At 47.9% G+C, this 19547-nt stretch overlaps 2 protein-coding genes across 3 annotated transcripts; both read left to right on the top strand.

The window, feature by feature from the left end:
* Positions 1–3905: 3905 nt before the first annotated feature.
* Positions 3906–18052, top strand: shc1 (SHC (Src homology 2 domain containing) transforming protein 1). 2 transcript variants are annotated; one of them, XR_014636768.1, is made up of 13 exons: positions 3906–5862; positions 6308–6378; positions 8060–8123; positions 9418–9537; positions 10555–10608; positions 11422–11473; positions 11718–11844; positions 13278–13425; positions 13612–13669; positions 14252–14371; positions 14478–14728; positions 15199–17568; positions 17611–18052. XR_014636768.1 is itself a non-coding variant. In XM_084472083.1 (12 exons), exons 1-12 carry the CDS (start codon positions 5275–5277, stop codon positions 15325–15327), a joined length of 1782 nt encoding a protein of 593 aa, XP_084328209.1. In that variant the 5' UTR covers positions 3906–5274; the 3' UTR covers positions 15328–18052. The 2 variants fall into 2 exon arrangements, 1 of the variants encoding a protein (XP_084328209.1); XM_084472083.1 differs by having other exon boundaries at positions 15199–18052.
* A 198-nt stretch (positions 18053–18250) lies between these two features.
* Positions 18251–18760, top strand: lenep (lens epithelial protein; the record flags this gene model as incomplete). Its single annotated transcript, XM_084472157.1, has 1 exon — positions 18251–18760. The coding sequence occupies exon 1, from the start codon at positions 18569–18571 to the stop codon at positions 18758–18760; it is 192 nt and encodes a 63-aa protein (XP_084328283.1). The 5' UTR covers positions 18251–18568.
* Positions 18761–19547: the final 787 nt, after the last annotated feature.

The following is a 19547-nucleotide window of genomic DNA, read 5'->3' on the forward strand; positions in this document are numbered from 1 at the left end:
TCTTTTTCCCTCAGACATCTCAGCCCCGCAGTGAGCGTTGCATAGTTTTATGTTTTTGTTAAGGTTATTCACAATGACCTCAAATCGGACTCCCTCCAAACAGCCGGGGAGTCGCTCCTCTGGCTCCCCTCTGCCCCACCCTCCCTGTTCTCCCTCTGCATTTCTCAGGTTACTAAGCATGAATAAGGGAGGAGCATCTCAACAGCCCACATGGTCACTCTCTCTCACTCTCTCACTCTCTCACTCGCTCTCTCGGTGTCCTCCATGGCTCACCCCGGTCTGTCCTTTCTGTGCATGCCTTACTGTTTGGACAGTGTTTTACTGCGCTGGTGCATATACAGCCAACTGACTGAGGGGGGAGAAAGGAGAGGAAGGGAGAGAGAGAGGAAACAGGATGGGGAGAGGTGGAGGAGGTGGAGGCGGCAGCAGCAGTGTGTGTGTGTGTGTGTGTGTGTGTGTGTGTGTGTGTGTGTGTGTGTGTGTGTGTGTGTGTGTGTGTGTGTGTGTGTGTGTGTGTGTGTGTGTGTGTGTGTGTGTGTGTGTGTGTGTGTTTCATAAAGGATGCAGAGGGAGGTGTGTGTGTGCGGGGACGGCGGGGGGGGGGTGAACATCACCCAACCCGTCTGGGAGGAGGGGAGAACGCTGCTCTCACACAGAGAGGTGGTAGGAAGGCAGGCAGGAAGGGGGAAACGAGAGACAGGCGAGCAGAAGAGCACAATGAAGGACAATCTCTGCCCAATCGTCCAACTCTGCCATTTCCTCATGCGCTGACAGAGAAGGAGAGAGGGATAGAGCGAGAGAGAGAGAGAGAGAGAAGGGGGAGGAGAAGTGAAGTGGAGGAGCGATAGCATTACAAAAGGAAGGAGGGAAGGAGAGATGAAGAGCATGCTCACCGGCTGAGACTCTGTGAATTAACCGAGTCTAAGGAGCAGATCAGAGGAGGCGCACGCTCCCTGGGAGTGCAGGGGACAAGGAGGAAGAGGAGGAAGAGGAGTGATCGGCTGCAGCAGTAGAACATTCCTCCTCTCCTGGAGCGCTGGCTTCTAGCCTGGATGGATTATCAGCACGGTGCTCTTATGAAGGAAGCCTCACTATTTACGCTTGTGTTTGTGTTGGAACAACAGAACATCAGGATTGGACAAAAGAAAAGTGCAGTGCAGAAGAATTGTTGCGTTGTTGATCAAATGTTTGTGGCTGATGTTTACTTTTGACTTTGTGGAGATAAGCCTTGGTGAAGTTATTATCAACGATCCAAACCATAGTTTTTAATATTCACTATTCAGGTTGTTTTTTATACAAGTTTTTAAAGCTCTTTTGATGTTGTTTAGTTATCGGCGAGTGACTAGTGTTGTTGTCTATTGTCGTCTGTTAGCTACAGTCACCAGTCCAGTGTGGCATGTCCCAGCCGGGGTGAGTGCATGGAGCCAGCGCTGTCATCATTGATCGGGGCTGTAGGGCTGGCTGGCGCGACGCAGACCCAACTTTGATCATTTCCTGAAGCCTATTGATCACTGTGTGTGTAGCGTCTGTAGCCGGGTCTGTGCTGGAGGGAGTAGCTCTCACGTGCGGCTGCCCTGCATGCCTGTTTTATTATCAGACGGCTAGTCTCTTCTCTCTTCTTTTTTTTGGTCTGGTGAATTCTGCTGTTGTTAGGGTGAACATTTATTCATGCAGGCCTTTCTTTTGATGTCTGTTGCCATGGCAACTGTAGTCGCAAGCAGACGGAACAAGATGTAAAGTTTCTTGTTTTTCATTGCCTCTATTCTGCCTCCTTTTTTATAGCAATCAGACAGAAAGGAGCTGGTGCATGTAACTGGGTAGGTGTCTGTGTGGAGGTGGTGCCCTGGCGGGAACGTCTTTGGTATTCACACAGTGGTGTGTGGAGGCTGTCTGGTTTCAGACGGAGCGTCAGGGTTGTTTAAGGACTCCCCCCCCCCCCCCCCCCCCCCCCTCCCTGCAGTGTCTTAGTCCCACAGTCAAACCGGCCTTTTGTCACCGCTGCCTAAATCAGCAGCTCACATCCCCCCTTTGAGAAAACAATAATAACAATAATTGGATTATTTTTTTTAGGCATTGGATTTGATTGCATGAATCTGATTTAGATTATTAGTTTTACTGGTGCCTCTAATGTCTTTATGTTTGTGAAGCCCCACCAGTTATTTTCCATCGGTGTAGGCGACTCAGGCTGTCCCTTTTTAGGAGTCCACTTTGTCTCCTCTCACCTGACCTTCCGTCTGCTGCGTTTGTCCTTCGTCAGTTCAAAGGTTGTCTCAGGTCGGGGGTCTCAGAGTCAGACCACACCGGTCCCCCCTCTTCTCTTTGAGCTGAGTGTTCCTCTGCTGTGTTTTTTATAACTTCTACAGCCATACTGTACGCCCTGCGCCCTCCTGGGGTGCTACATGGCGGGCCAGACGGATGTCTAGCTAGTGTCTGCCCACGTTCCTCCACGGTGCTAGACGGGTGTAGGCGGGCGTCATCTGTCCCTGGGAGATGCGGGGCACCCACAACAAGCTGTTGCTCTCGGTCACACTAGCGTCTTCACTTGCTAGATTCAAAGTTTTGGTTTGCTGTGAGCGGCAGACATTCAAGGACGGCGTCTTTAAAGGGGGCAGGTTTTATAACGGTTGCATTACATACCTTTTCTGCTCAGAGGGTCTTGCTGTGCGGCCCACAGACTGTTCACGACGAGACTGCTGTCTGCCTTTTAGCTGGAGCTAAGCATCATGTGCTGGTCAGTATGTGCACTAGACTGTAGAAGGGAGTCTTAGGGACAAGTGGCGTGAATCAGCTTTGGCTAAAAACACTATGATGCATACATCAGATGACTGTTTCAAGCTTATCTATGTTTTTGTATCTGTCCCTATTTAAATAAATCTTAAATAAATAAGATCTAAGAGATTACTCTGTGCTCAGCAGATCTGAAAGCCGAGATAAGGAAGGAAGTGTAGGAGGGCCGGGGTGTAGTGGTGCATGGTGGTATCTTATTGGGCTTGGTGGTATCTTATTGGGCTTTGTGATATCTCATTGAGCTTGGTGGTATCTCATTGAGCTTGGTGGTATCTCATTGAGCTTGGTGGTATCTTATTGGGCTTGGTGGTATCTCATTGAGCTTGGTGGTATCTCATTGAGCTTGGTGGTATCTTATTGGGCTTGGTGGTATCTCATTGAGCTTGATGATATCTTATTGAGCTTGGTGGTATCTCATTGAGCTTGGTGGTATCTCATTGAGCTTGGTGGTATCTCATTGAGCTTGGTGGGGGTATCTCATTGGGCTTGGTCCTATGTTTTTGGGCAATGCCAATGCACTTTTCTCAGGTATTGTTGCAACCCTTTTTCTTCTTACTTTGAACAAGACTGTTTCCGTGGCAGCAGCAAGACAAAGCATAAGCAGGCTTGGCAGGGCATTGTTCATCTTTAATTATTAGAGTTGGGGGGGTCGGCTTCACACTGAGCTTAGATGATCCTTCAACAGCATTCAGGGAATCTTGGGTCAGACGTTAAGAAACAGACCAATCAGGGCTCATTACCATCATAACATAGCCCGGCGGTAGTCATCGCCAGCCAATGACCTATATTCTCTAGTGTTACATCACCACCGTGCTACCGCAATACGGCGCGGCGCTGTAGCAGACCTACACAACATCTCAGACTCACTAATGCAACTTCAACTTAACTCTTAATGGTGCTCTTAACACTCACACCAAGGTTGCCAGTTTATGTTTTACAGAACTTCAAACCAGGTGCAGTCTGCCTCCTGTCAGCCATATCAGGAAACTCAGTGAGGTGACACAGGCTCCTGGTCTTGATACCAACCCGGAGCCGGTTCTGTTCATCTCTACTGGTGTCTGTTTTTAAGGAAAAGGAAACAAAGAAAAACCAATAGTTGGGCCCAAGCCATAGCTGGTGTTGTGGAGCCCGAGGGGTAGGGTAGAGTAGAGTAGACGCACCCAGTGGAGAGAGGGGTCAGCGCAGGGGGCAGCCTGGAGAACGGGCAGGCCAACGTGGGAGGGGGCGGCGGGGAGCGGGAGGTCATCTGGAAGAGGAGGGAGGAGGTGGTGGTCAGGGAGAGGGCGGAGGCGCTGGAGAGACAGCGGCTGGCCGACTACATCGTGTGGAGGAAGAGAGACGGCTTCCAGGAGAGGAGCCGGGCAGCGGCCGCGGGGGGAGCAGGAGACAGGGAGACCGGGGCGAGGAACGCCGAGAAAGTAGGGAAGGTGGCGGTGCCGGAAATCATCTGGAGGAAGAGGGAGGAGGAAGGCCAGGCGGAGAGGAAGGGCGCCGCAGCCAGTGTGAGGGCACACGAAACCGTGTGGAGGAAGAGGGAGCGGGAGTGACAGAGAAAGAATAGTTGGAGTCGGGTGAAAAAACAGTTTTAAAAGGAAGTGAACTAGACTGGGCATACGTCCATAGGTCTCCTCCTCCTCAGTCAGTCTATTTTTACTCTGCAGCCTGCAGGTGTACAGTGAAATATTAACCAGGGGGGGCGGGGGCAGTGTGAGCCAGTGTGTTGTAAATGTGTGTGTGTGTGTGTACGTGTGTCCCCACCTGATATGCTCTTAGGCAGATGATTGGATTTTATGGGCCCATGTCAGGCCGCAAAGTACTGCCACAGGGAGGCTGCTGCACACGTGCACGCAGAATACAAACACTGACACGCACACACTTAACTGACTGGCAAGGGGGGGAAATAGGATTACTCCCGCATGTACATACAGTATGCACACAATATCTCTTAATACAGCAAAACACATGCTGTGTGTCCGGTGCTCTACCGAGAGACGTCACTCCTGCTGATCGTCCATGGTGCTTGCTACGGCTGGATCTCACAGGGAGCTGTCTGGCTCGGGCCTGAGACACCCACACGTTTACTTTTACATGATAGCAACAAAACAAAAAGATAAGCCCTGAACTTCCCGTACCCTTTCCCTGGAGAACACAAACCCCGATGCAGTTTGAAGACCTAAAGACAACATGATCTGCGCTGGTCCCGCAAATGCTCACTCTCTTCATCAGACTGCAGGCACGCACTGGAAAGCACTGCAGCCACCCTGGGCCTCACTAGGCTCTTCTGTACCCGCGGATAAAGGGTTTGTTTTTGAAAGGCTTTTGTGTTGGCCGCCCAGCAGTGGGAGCAGAGACATGAGGACAGATGGACACAGCCCAGACACTGAGCAAGATAACCAGATGGCTGTGTGTGAAGGAGTGCTTTAATCACCACCAGACAAAAAAAAAGACTGCAATTCTAGCGCCTGAAGTTTCCCAGAAAATCATACAATGGAGCTCGTCCCAAAAACCAAGTACACCTTTTTTCGGAGTGAATCCCTGAGCTCCACTGATGAGACAAACTCCAATCCCTCCTCTCTCCCGCCCTCCACCCCCCTCACCCCCCTCACCCCTTCACCGGGCCTGCCCTCGTCCTTTTCCTCCTCCTCTCTCACTCCCATCCTGCCGTCGTCCCCCCGCCCGGCCGAGAACAGCCCCACCACGCTGTGCTCCTTCTTCCCCAGGATGGGCTCCCTCCGCCTGGGGGTCTCGGCCACTCTGCTCCCAGGCCGCTGGGCGTCCAGCAGGCCGCCGCCGGCCGCGGAGTCGCCCGGGGACGAGCGGAGCAGCACGGGCTCCTCCCCGCCGCCCGCTCGCCGGCTGTGTCCCCCCCTCCTAACGGCCCCCTCTCCCCCACCTCGCCCCCCCTTGCAGGACATGAACCGGCTGGGCGGGGCGTCCAGGCGGGCGCGGGTGGAAGGCGGGCAGCTGGGTGGAGACGAGTGGACCCGCCACGGCTCGTTCGTCAACAAGCCCACCCGGGGCTGGCTGCACTCGGACAGCGTGGTCAGCACGGCGGGGGTGTCCTACAGCGTCAGGGTAAACACCTCCACTAGACCATGCTCTATGTAACCAGTAGGTCTGGTGCTGCTCTATGTAACCAGTAGGTCTGGTGCTGCTCTATGTAACCAGTAGCTCTGGTGCTGCTCTATGTAACCAGTAGGTCTGGTGCTGCTCTATGTAACCAGTAGGTCTGGTGCTGCTCTATGTAACCAGTAGCTCTGGTGCTGCTCTATGTAACCAGTAGGTCTGGTGCTGCTCTATGTAACCAGTAGGTCTGGTGCTGCTCTATGTGGCTAATGCCCTCCTATGTTACCAGTAGCTTTGGGTCTAGTTTCCTTTAATAAATTGGCGTCCGTGTCTGCTGTATTACTTTCTCATTTTAAATGGGTTAAGTCAAAGTAAGTGCTGCTCAGTTGTTTTCCAAGCATGTGATGTAGGAAGTTTGGGCCATGAATGCATCTGCTTCCTGTTTCCTGTCCAGTACATGGGCTGTGTGGAGGTCCTGCAGTCCATGAGAGCCCTGGACTTCAACACCAGGACTCAGGTCACCAGGTAGGACCATCGTTGCTGTCCTCCTGGTGCCTCGTGCCTCGTGCCGCTATGAGGTGGTGATGGTTGAGATGCACACCGTGGTGCTGCTACAGAACATTGTTTTTCTGCCTCCCTCACCTTGTCTCTTCATTCTGCTCATGCTCTCGGTTTCTCTTCTTGCCTTTTGTTTCCTTTGCATGATATTTATGTATATATGTACTATGTATGTATGTATGTATATGTGTGTGTGTGTATATATATATATATATATATATATATATATATATATATATATATACATAAATATCAATATATATGTGTGTATGTATATAATATATATGTATGTATGTATATAATATATGTATGTATATGTATATAATATATGTATGTATATGTATATATATGTATGTGTATATATGTATATATATACACATACATATATATATATATATATATATGTGTATATATTTAAGCAATAGATCACGACAGGCCGTGGTATACGCTCATTATACCACAGTTAAGGGGCGTTGTCCGTCCCGACGCGCAGCGGAGGGGCGGCGACCCCCTTCACTGTGGTATAATGAGCGTATATCACTGACTGAAGTGATCTATTGCTTTTATAAAACGGTTACGTAAATATGGCGAAATTAAAGTCATAGACACCCTCAATTTTGAAAAAGCTAGAAAGTCGGAAAAGCATTTTTTTTTAACGAATACAGAAAAGTAGTCCCTCCCGGCTGCCGGCAAAGTGTACAGCGGTTGCTATGCAACACACTAGCGTCCTTCAGAGAGAAGGCTAGAGACGGTAGCTTGGATCGCCGGCAATTTAGCAATTTAGAAGGCTAAATTGCCGGCGACCGTGTGCCTATTGCTTTACTGCTTTGCTTTATTGGCTTTTTAGGCTTCAGTGAACTATGCTATCGCTTTTATATATAAATAAACAACAGTTCAAGTTAGGCGCGGAGTGATACTGGACTCTGTAAACTGAACGGGCGTCATAGCTGTGTGTATACGCTCAATATACAACGGTTGGGAACCAATCAGATCGCTTGATTTAGGCCCCCCGTTTTATAAATGTATATATATGTGTGTATATATATGTATGTGTATGTGTATATGTATGTGTATATGTATATATATATATATATATATATATATATATATGTGTATATGTATATATATATGTATATATATATATATATATATATATATATATATATATATATATATATATATATATATATATATATATATGTGTATGTGTATATATATGTATGTGTATATATATGTATGTGTATATGTATATATATGTATATGTATATATATGTATATATGTGTATATATGTGTGTATATGTATATGTGTATATGTATATATATGTATATATATGTGTGTATATGTTATGTATTAGCATTGTGTGCAGTATGCGGTCTGCTCCTACGCTCTGCTTGGCTCCTAAATGCGAAGGCTCTGTTGTAATGGTGGTGGTGGTTTCTTACATGTTTCCAGTGAGATGTTTGTCACTGTGGCATTAAAAGTAACAACAACAAAAAAATGCACTGTTGCCGGGGACGATAAACCCTATTGCTCAACGCCAGACCTCATTCAGGCTGCTGCACAGCGCTGCAGATTCCAGGAAGTTGTGAGTGCGAGCAGTGGAAAGCCGACCGGTAAAGCGATGCGTGTTGTGGTGCGTGTTTCAGAGAGGCCATCTCGGTGGTCTGTGAGGCGGTACCCGGAGCCAAAGGAGCCCAGCGCAGGAGAAAGGTATACTGGGCACACACACACACACACACACACACACACACACGTGCACGCAACACGCATGCACACACATGAACACACACTAGCCGTACTGGTCATTATTTATTTATACGTCTTAAGTGGGCTGCACTGGGAAGGGTTGTCCATATGAGAGCTGGATATAGCGTCACTCTGTGGTCAGCCGTTCACTTGGACTCACTCTGTTGTCTGACACACACACATAGACACACACATAAACACACACACACACACGAGTTTAGGATGATGATACAGTCCTGTGGTGATACAGTCCTGTGATCTACCAGCAGGTAATTACCAATCACTCTTTCCCTCCCTCTCTCTCTTTCCCTCCCTTCCTCTCTCTCTCTCTCTCTCTCTCTCTCTCTCTCTCTCTCTCTCTCTCTCTCTCTCTCTCTCCTCTCTCCCTCTCTCCCTCCCTCCCTCTCTCTCTTTCCCTCCCTCCCTCTCTCTTCCCCTCTCGTGTCACCAGGGAGCCTAGAGAAGTCTGCTAGATGTTGATTTATGGAGACAGTGTCAGACTATCCTGATCGACAGCATAAACCCAGACTGGCCCCATCAGTGTGGGGTACAGCTGTGTGTGTGTGTGTGTGTGTGTGTGTGTGTGTATGTGTGTGTGTGTGTGTGTGTGTGTGTGTGTGTGTGTGTGTGTGTGTGTGTGTGAACATAGCCTTCTTGTTAGCCTAAAAAGATGGAGCCAAACAACAGGCTATAAAACAGGTGGCCGCCGACAGTAACCACAACGCTGGGTTGGACCAAGGAATGTCTGCCAATTTAACACCAAACTCAAATCCCAGTTCTAGGACCTGACCAGAATAGACCTGACTGTGTTTGATACAGTGCTCAGAGCCTTTGGCAACCGTCTTAAAACCAAAATAAATTGAAATATATCATACCAGCTACAGCTATAATGTAGCCACAAGAACATGAAGCCTAGGGCCGTCAACAAGATGTCTGACTGAACAGCCCTGGCAGTCAGGGAGCCCTCTTGTCTGTCTGCTCTCTCTTTGGCCACAGTTGGTCTGGTTAGACAGGGTCGCTTTCTCTTTGCAGCTGTTACAGCTGACGCACACGCACACACACACACACACACACACACACACACACACACACACACACACACACACACACACACACACACACACACACACACACACACACAGTGGGGGAACATTCGAATACAATTTGCAGTATAATATAATTACAATAATATCCCTTGATATAAACGCTGTAACCTGTCTCATGTATTGTCTTCCTCCTTTTTCTTCCTCTCCCCCAGCCGTCTTCCCGCTGTCTGACATCCATCCTGGGGAAGAGCAATCTGCAGTTTGCCGGCATGACCATCAGCCTGACGGTGTCCACCAGCAGCCTCAACCTGCTGGCAGCTGACTGTAAACAGGTGGGCCTGCCGGGGGGGCCACCGCCCGCTGGCCTCAGCTCTCTGAGTATCTGCCTTCTTAGGCGTGGCTCTTTCTGCTGCGGGCCGTGGCTGTTGGCCAGAGGGCCGTTCTATTCAAACAAGACTCACTCCTGCAGCACAGAGTATATTGGACTTCATTTTAGATGCCTGATGTGGGTAAAAACATCTGTCCTATCATCATGGTATTCAGCGGATATGGATCAAAAGGCCGTTCTGAACTCAAGCTGATCGGCTGCTTGTTTCGTTGTTACACACACGGTCGCACATTATTTGTAACACATTCATATGCTGGAAACATATTCATTAGCAGATCAGCAATAGCATTCCGCTTGTTTCACACATCAGTGGCATTTGATTGACTGATGTAAAGTATGTGTTAATCCAACCACTGTTTATTATTGTTTACTGTACAATTTAGTATATTTCCCCTGACTGGTGAACAAATAGCACTTCAGCATCCTCCCAGTTCCCATGATGCCTTGGGGCAGGATGTGCTCGTCCTAGTCTCCTCTAATGAGCTAATGGCTACTGTGCGATGCACGTTTCTGTGGTGAGGCGTACAGTGTGCTGTGCACATGCATTAACAGACACATAACACATAAAGACATGGGGGCCGCACACACCCACAAACCAAGCCGCACAATGTGCAGTGGAGCATTAGCACGTGTTGTTATCGACCTGGCATGGGTTCCTACTGCAGAGTGCTTCTGTGGCTGTCGTTCAGATCCCCTCTTTATTTTGTTTTGCAGATGTAGCAGTCTGTTGTATTAGGTGAAAGAAGAGGGGCTTTTATTTTGAAGTAATGACTCCCATGTCCCTTTCTCCACCCCATGCCTTCACCTCAACACATCCATCAATTCACCCATGTTCTCTCTCTCTCTCTCTCTCTCTCTCTCTCTCTCTCTCTCTCTCTCTCTCTCTCTCTCTCTCTCTCTCTCTCTCTCTCTCTCTCTCTCTCTCTCTCTCTCTCTCTCTCTCTCTTATTTTTGCCAACAGATAATCGCCAATCATCATATGCAGTCCATCTCGTTCGCCTCTGGAGGAGACCCAGTGAGTCTCACCCGTCTCTCACTCTCTGTCCCTCCACTCACCCCTTCTCCCTCCCCACCATCTCCTCCCTCACTTAGGCTCTCTCACATCCTCTGCCTACATCTTTGTCCTTCCTGTCGGCCGGCAACCAACAGTCCCAGTAGCCCTCTGCTTTTTTCTGTTCCATCATTCTTTATATTTATACAAAAAAAATAATAACTTCTTTGCTTAAAGTCGCAATGTGCAAGGTTGAGCCACTCCCAATAAGTATACCGTTAACGTTCAGGATGAAAATAAACTCAATAACAGTCCACTCTTACTGGCTTTGTAACCAGCGTAGCCCGGCTCTGGCTAGCGTGAGTCCAAAGGCTTTTGGGAGTGTCGATAGTAATGTTATACGGAGAGAGTTACGGCTGGCCAGCATCTCTCATTTGTAGGCTTACTATCGGTTATAGGATGTTAATTTATTGATAAAAATATTTAAATCACTTACAATCAGCATAGACTACAGATGTGTGCAGGTAGTTGAAGCTACGAGCTAGTTAGTTAGTTAGTTAGTTTATTAGTTGTCCCCTTAGGGAAATTCTATTTCACAGTTTCCTTCCTCAATTCTCATCTTCATTTCTCGTCATAGGCACATAAAGAACATTGAAATGTAGTTGAAATGCTACGTATTGCAACTTCAACTGGTGACTGCCCTTTTGGTCTTTTTAGCCCTTGGTCCTTCCTTAACCTTATTCCCCTATTAAAATAGTATTTACCTCACCCCCGGTGACACTTCCCCATCATAGCTCTGCCCTTCCTCATGGTCTGCCCTTGGTTATGTTCCCTCAGGATACGGCGGAGTATGTAGCGTACGTGGCCAAAGACCCCGTCAACCAGAGAGGTGGGTGGAGCCCTTACTGAACAAAGCACCGACTGTATCCTCTCCATCATGTTGATATCAGCAAGCTTTCCAATGTATGGATCGCCGCTTAAACAGTCCACTAATCAATCCATCCGCTCATTGCGTCCATATCGAGCTGGACTTGTCTGCTGTGCTGTTGATATTTTTCATTCTAATACAGCAGCTGCTCTCTCTCTCTTTCTTTCTTTCTTTCTTTCTTTGTGGTGTCATTTCCTGAATGCAGCGTGTCATATCCTGGAGTGCTCCGAGGGCCTTGCTCAGGAAGTGATCAGCACCATCGGCCAGGCGTTTGAGCTGCGCTTCAAACAGTACCTAAAGAACCCCCCCAAGCTGGTCACCCCCCACGACAGGTGAGTGAGAGGACCTCCACACTCAGAGCAGAACCCCTGACCCCTGACAGAGGACCTCCACACTCAGAGCAGAACCCCTGACCCCTGACAGAGGACCTCCACACTCAGAGCAGAACCCCTGACCCCTGACAGAGGACCTCCACACTCAGAGCAGAACCCCTGACCCCTGACAGAGGACCTCCACACTCAGAGCAGAACCTCTGGGGCTCTGACCACCAGGGGCCCGCAGCGAGGGCCGCCATAACCTCAAATAACCAAATCAAAGAGCTCGCTGTAGATAAAGGAATACAAAGGTTAATGGATCACTCAGTTATTGAAACATTTGGTATTGGGGAAGTGTTTTACTTTCTAGTCCATTATAGGAAATGATTCTTATGATAAGCTGTGAAAACAGCCAGTCCTTTGATAGATGGAGCTGGTCTACGGTGTGACGTGGTCTCTGTGATGTGATAGATGGAGTCTCTGTGATGTGATAGATGGAGCTGGTCTACGGTGTGATGTGATAGATGGAGCTGGGCTACGGTGTGACGTGGTCTCTGTGATGTGATAGATGGAGCTGGTCTACGGTGTGACGTGGTCTCTGTGATGTGATAGATGGAGCTGGTCTATGGTGTGATGTGATAGATGGAGTCTCTGTGATGTGATAGATGGAGGATGTGGTCTCTGTGATGTGATAGATGGAGTCTCTGTGATGTGATAGATGGAGGACGTTGTCTCTGTGATGTGATAGATGGAGTCTCTGTGATGTGATAGATGGAGGATGTGATAGATGGAGCTGGTCTACGGTGTGATGTGATAGATGGAGCTGGTCTATGGTGTGACGTGGTCTCTGTGATGTGATAGATGGAGTCTCTGTGATGTGATAGATGGAGATGGTCTACTGTGTGATGTGATAGATGGAGCTGGTCTATGGTGTGATGTGAAAGATGGAGTCTCTGTGATGTGATAGTTGGAGGACGTGGTCTCTGTGATGTGATAGATGGAGTCTCTGTGATGTGATAGATGGAGTCTCTGTGATGTGATAGATGGAGTCTCTGTGATGTGATAGTGGGGGACGTTGTCTCTGTGATGTGATAGATGGAGTCTCTGTGATGTGATAGATGGAGGACGTGGTCTCTGTGATGTGATAGATGGAGTCTCTGTGATGTGATAGATGGAGGACGTGGTCTCTGTGATGGGATAGATGGAGTCTCTGTGATGTGATAGATGGAGTCTCTGTGATGTGATAGATGGAGGAAGTGGTCTCTGTGATGTGATAGATGGAGTCTCTGTGATGTGATAGATGGAGTCTCTGTGATGTGATAGATGGAGGACGTGGTCTCTGTGATGTGATAGATGGAGTCTCTGTGATGTGATAGATGGAGTCTCTGTGATGTGATAGATGGAGGACGTGGTCTCTGTGATGTGATAGATGGAGTCTCTGTGATGTGCAGGATGGCTCCTTTCGACGGCTCTGCGTGGGAGGAGGAGGAAGACGAGGCCGCTGCCCCCCCAGAGGTCCCGTACTACAACAACTTCCCCGGGAAACAGCCTCCACCTGGGGGCCTGGTGGACATGAGGGCCCGGCCCGGGGCCACGCTGGTACACACACACACACACACACACACACACACACACACACACACACACACACACACACACACACACACACACACACACTCTATTAGGGGAGAATAAAACATTTTTGTGTATGTGTTACTTACTTATTTATACATCTGTGTCAATAGTTGTGTATATATATTTATATGTTTTTATTCTTTATTGCAGCCCTATGTCCAGCAGGGGCAGAACGACATCCACAAACAACCCCTTCCTCCGCTGCCAGGTATAGCAGCACTGTGTGTAATATTATACTCACTTTATACACAGTGCTGCCCGGTATAGCAGCACTGTGTGTAATATTATACTCACTTTATACACAGTGCTGCCAGGTGTAGCAGCACTGTGTGTAAATTAAAACTTTCTGTTTAATATCATACTCACTTTATCGTCTCTCACTCTTTTCCCTTGATTTGATTATATCACAACTTACACTCCCTCCTCTCAGGGTTAAAGAAGCAATCTAAATAAAGTGTAGCATGTTTTTTTTTTTCATCTTCTGAATGTCAGCATGTCTCTTAACTCTCTCACTATTCGTGGAAGCAGATGGAAGAAGCCACGAGTGGCTTGCGGTGAGCGCTGGCTCTCTGAGCCGGAGCTGTACACCGCTGCTCTGACAGAACGCCCGCCCACACATGCAACATGATGTTTCCTTTGTTGAAAGAAAACCCAAGACCTGAAATTGCAAGCTTTGTACTGCAATGCTTTTTAAAATCTTGGTGACAATTATTTGGAAATGACAATTTGTATTCAGGTTAATTCATCTCTCAGGTACCTGAGTTCAAAAATTCTTCTTTCTTTTTGTTAGTGGGGGCCAAAGAAGGTGGGCGGGAGCTCTTTGACGACCCATCGTACGTCAACGTGGATAAAACCCGCCCTCTGGCATCTGCGGCCAATGGAAACGCTCATAGAGATGCATTTGACATGAGTAAGAGAACTACCGCCAATCAATGTTTAAGTGTTTAAAACGCTTCCTTTGCTGAACATTGGCTACAGCGACACAGCACTAACCCCGGGTGCCCTGTCTCTCCCAGAGCCCTTCGACGATGCCCTGGGGGTCTCCGGGGGCCTGGGCCCCGTGTCGGCGGCGCCCCCGCTGGTGGAGCAGCTGCAGTGCGAGGCCTGGTTCCACGGCAGCCTGAGCCGCAGGCCGGCGGAGAGGCTGCTGACGCGGGACGGGGACTTCCTGGTGCGGGAGTCGGGGACCACGCCCGGGCAGTATGTCCTGACGGGGCAGCAGGGGGGGCAGCCCAAGCACCTGCTGCTGGTGGACCCTGAGGGAGTGGTGAGTGGTGTGGGGGGGGGGTGAGTCCGGGGGGGGGGGCAGCCCAAACACCTGCTGCTGGTGGACCCTGAGGGAGTGGTGAGTGGTGTGGGGGGGGGGGGGGGTGAGTCCGGGGGGGGGGGGGGCAGCCCAACCCAAGCACCTGCTGCTGGTGGAGTGAGGGGGGGGGGCGAGGATTAGTACAACACATTGATTTGCTATTTAATTATTTGTATTTGTAGTCATTGGAGTGTTTGTTTGTTTGAGTTTGTAGTTTATTTTGTAAGTATTCTGTGATATTTGCTCTCTCATATTTAATTTGTGTTGCATCGTATGTTTTCTGTGTTCGTCGGTGGCTGCTCTCACTCCACCTCTTTCCTCCTCTTGTTGAAGTGTGTTTTCATCGTGCCTGTCAGAGCGCACAGATAAGGAGTTTCATTCGTTGTAATCAGAGGAGCTCACCCCCCCCTTATGTGTTTGTGTTTTCTCAGGTGCGCACAAAGGACCACCGCTTTGAGAGTGTGAGTCACCTCATCAGCTACCACATGGACAACAGGCTGCCCATCGTGTCGGCGGGCAGCGAGGTGTGTCTGCAGCAGCCGGTGGAGCGCAGGACCTGAGCGCACACACACACACACACACACACGCACGCATATATACATACACACAGAACCATACACACACACCATGACATGGAGATATGTACAACCCTGCATTTACACACCGAACCCTACCGCACATAAACACTCCCAAAATTATACACTCCTGATGAAACTCCCCAAAAGGGAAACGTATAGCAAAAGTGTGGTCGTCCACACACAAAAGCAACACTACACAACCACACAGACTTTTGAACTTAAAATAGACACGGCAATCGCAAAAGAAAAACCAAGAAAAAAATGACCTCTGCCAAATCCCGTTGCTTACTGCCGTCGCAGGCAACATGCTCCTGTCCTTGGACAGTAAGACTGTGAACTCTGCCATGTCTCTCCCTCCTACCCCCTCTCTGAAATCCCTCATCCAACGACAAGTCAAAGCGCTGCAACGTCTTACAGCCTACTGTGAACCTGGAATACCCCCCACCCACCTGCTAAATCCAGCTTGGTATCGAAGTATTGGTCACTAATCAAAATGGCACCACTCATTTGTAAATACTCAAAATGATGTATTAAAAAAGTAGACAAAAGTGTTGAAATAAAGAAGAGTCCTATAAGGGACGGGCGAGGAGAGGGGCCTAGTCTGGGTGGGGGGGGGGGCCCTAGATGCTGTGGTTGGACTGGTTGCACCCCGTCTTCTATGATGTATTGGCTGACAAGATGAACCCTGCTCAGTGAGGATGCATTGCAAAGTTTGTTTCCGCTCAAATCAGGACTCCTGTGCAGTCTCCTACGCTGTCACGACCCTTATGATGAACCCCCCATCCCCCTGAGTGATACCTGTGGCTGTCAGAGGGCAGCCTGTATGCAAAAAGGGGGGATCGATATGCCAATGCACCCTTTCTCAGTAACCATCATGGTCTACACACAAGTTGTATTTGACTTTTCTTTTGCAAAGATCAATTTCTCAGCCCCAGACCTGCTTTTGACATCACAGATCTCCTGTTGAGAGCCGTCCGTACTGCTGTCTGCGCTCCTCCCAGCCCGTATGCACACACTCGCCTTCACCTCCTCTGCACTCCGACGTTCTAGCCAACGCCAAAGAATGGGTTGCGTTTGGTTGCCCAAGGTGGAGAAAATCCATGGCGCTTATCATTAACCGCTGAAGCCAACTGCATGTTTATCTGTAAGGGCGGTGCTGAGCAGACGGATCTGTTGTACAGGGAACGCTCTCGGACACTGTTCTGAGTTCAATGCCATCGCAAAGGAGAGCCCATCGCTAAGGACTTTTGATGTCATCTAAAGACGTAACTTATTAATTGTAAGATGTGAGCAGGATCGTGCTGACATTTGGCTTGTCAATGTTTTTATTGTTTTTTTTTTAAAGTTTGCATAGACAATCTGTGACACTGTCTCTTTGTGCTTTGAAAGAACGGTTTAGTGCTTGGCCCTCCCACTGCACGGGGCCCCCTGAGCAGTCTGAGCAATGAATTCCTCTGCAAATGTGACGCTTCTGTTTGCCGTTAGTAGTAGAAGTGGTTGTATGTTTGCATTTTGCTGTTTTTTAGATCACAATGGAGACAGTTGACCTCCTCATAAAGGGAGGAGGGTTGTTTTTTAAAGAAAACTTTTTTGCTGCATTGCTGATATCAATCAAATGTATTAGCCTTACTTTTGCTTGGAGAAGTCAGAGTACTGTTCTTAGACTGGCCCCCGCCTCTCTCTCTCTTTCTCTTCTCTCTCTCTCTTTTTGTCAGTGTTTTCTATCTTTTACTCTGTGCCTTGTTTGTTTAATGCGGTCATGTTGCTTCAATGCAGTCACCTGATGTTCTTAGTTCAACAGTAGTCGTCTGGAGGAGAACTTTAACACACACCTCCCAGATCACATACACACACACATATATATATACACACATATCGCTAGAGTCTGTGATGGCAATCTCTCTCTCGACTTAATGGATTTGCTGAGGTTTATAGCTGGTTGTCTGGTTGGCTGGTTTGTGGCTGGTCTGGCTGGTTGTGGTAACCTGATGTCACGTGGTTTGGGGGCTCCTCCCTGGCCGTTAATGTAGACGTCTCCCTCTGGGTGGTTATTAAAGACACTTCTGAAGACCGGGAGCTTCCAGGTTTTGTTCGTATTAGTCCAGTAAACTCAGTCTAACTATACCAGATTAACGCCAAACTACTGGTAGGATTTGTAATCCTCCATCCTGACTGTTGACCGGTAGAGGTGACTCCTTTGTGTTTTACCAAAGGGACAGCCAGGTCTGTCACGACTCCATCTAGTTCAGGGGTCATGACAGCCAGGTCTGTCACGACTCCATCTAGTTCAGGGGTCATGACAGCCAGGTCTGTCACGACTCCATCTAGTTCAGGGGGTCATGTAGGTCACAACAAAAAAAAAGCTTCAACCTTTGTGTGTAAATGTTGGTGTGTGGACGGACCCGTGTGTCTGTAATCAGTGAATCGATCTTGTGTTCTCATTACTCATCACAGTTGCCTTTTGTTGCATGATCCTACTTTTTACATTTCTAGTTGTCGTTGGTGGTGTTACCGTGTATGATGTTGATGTACCTTATTGTATTAATTTGTTTATGGAAGCCAAAGGTTACTTTTAATTATAGCCTGCACAAATGTTGATTTTTACTTTCCTGCGTTTTCGTATTATTATTTTTTTTTAAAACATGTCTGTCTACACCTGTATCTGTAAAAAAAAATCCTGCATATAGAAATACATATATGAATAATCTGCCTTGTTGGTTTTATTCTTTAACTATGTTTTCCGCTGAGCTATTCGTATTGATCCCTGACTAAAAGGCTAATAGCTTACAAAGTCCGGACATACATGTCCTTTTGGTCGCACATCAACAACAAGCAACTCTATAATTAAAACAGAACAAACTTCTAGAATAGAAAGCGTGGGCAGGTGGTGGAGTTACTTCAGCTCTGCTGGAAGCCTCCCTTTGTGTAGCAGCGGACCTCGTGTACTGGGCAGCTGATTCATGGAGGATTACAGCTGAAGCCACAGAACACGGGGGACGCGCGGAGCGCAGGTAAACAAGGACCTAATTAGTCTGTTTGTGGTGTTTCTGAAGAAGAGTGGAGAAATATCTCTCTCTTCCTCTGCCCCTCTCGCTCTCTGTATTGGACGTGACAGAAGGCTGTGTGTCCACAGAACAAGTCAGCAGCTCCACTGGTCGCCGTCTCCTCTCCTCCTGCTCTGCCAGTGCTGCTGTTCCTCCTCCTGGTCGTCTCCACCTGAAGCATGCATCCCGAGCGCCCTCTGCCCCAGGCCATGCCCTCCTCCCTGGGGCAGAACCTCCGCGACATGGCCATGGGCCTGGGCCGGGGCAAGAACCTCCTGGGTGGGAACGTCGCCTATGGGTTCATCCGCTCCATGAAGGAGTGCCTGTACTTCCTGCTGTGCTGCTGGTGCATCAAAGAGATCCTGGACTGAGATAGGAGATGAAATTGTACAATTGAACAATTTATTCTCAAACTTTTTGATTTTGTTACTCTGTAGCCTCCCTGAGTTTACCCTTTTCTACCCTGGATTGTATATCTTACTTTTTGTCGGACGGGAAGGATTGAGTAAGCAAAACTGAAGGTAATGGTGAGTGTATGACCTGATTTAATACCAAACTCTATATAGTTGATCTACATTATCACATTGTTCTAAGGTTATGGCTCTGATATGTTGATGAATGAATACATCTCTTGTAAATGATGTATTTCTTGGTTGTACCTGTTGTAATTCTTCATCTATTTTTATTTATCTTTTAGATGGTGTAGTAAAAGTGCAGAGGGACAAGTGGTGGCGTGTCCACAACCCGATGAACCTTGTGAGGGGGGATCTGTCACTTCATTGTGGAGCTGGCTCTAAAACCACATTGATGAAGACATAAATACACTCAAGGCTGAAGCAATATCAACTCATTTGAAGAACTGTGATTAAATAATGTTTTTCCTGGGTACAATTATTTTGTTTCTTATTATTTATGTTCTATTCTCATCTATTCTAACCCTCTTGCCTTAAGACTATTTTTTATTTTAACTGATTTCGATTGCAATTTTCGTTTGTATTTAGAGAATTTTTATTATTTATTTATTTTACAAAGTTCTGTTTAATAGGGACAATTGTTTGTAACATATGTTACTCGTATCACTTACTGATACATACAACCAAATCCATAATATGAATAGTCATAGTTCTACTCGAACTTGCGTACCTATTGAGTTATAAA

This window comes from Micromesistius poutassou (genome assembly GCF_964030765.1).
Source record: "Micromesistius poutassou genome assembly, chromosome: 8".
NCBI classification, from domain to species: Eukaryota; Metazoa; Chordata; class Actinopteri; order Gadiformes; family Gadidae; genus Micromesistius; species Micromesistius poutassou.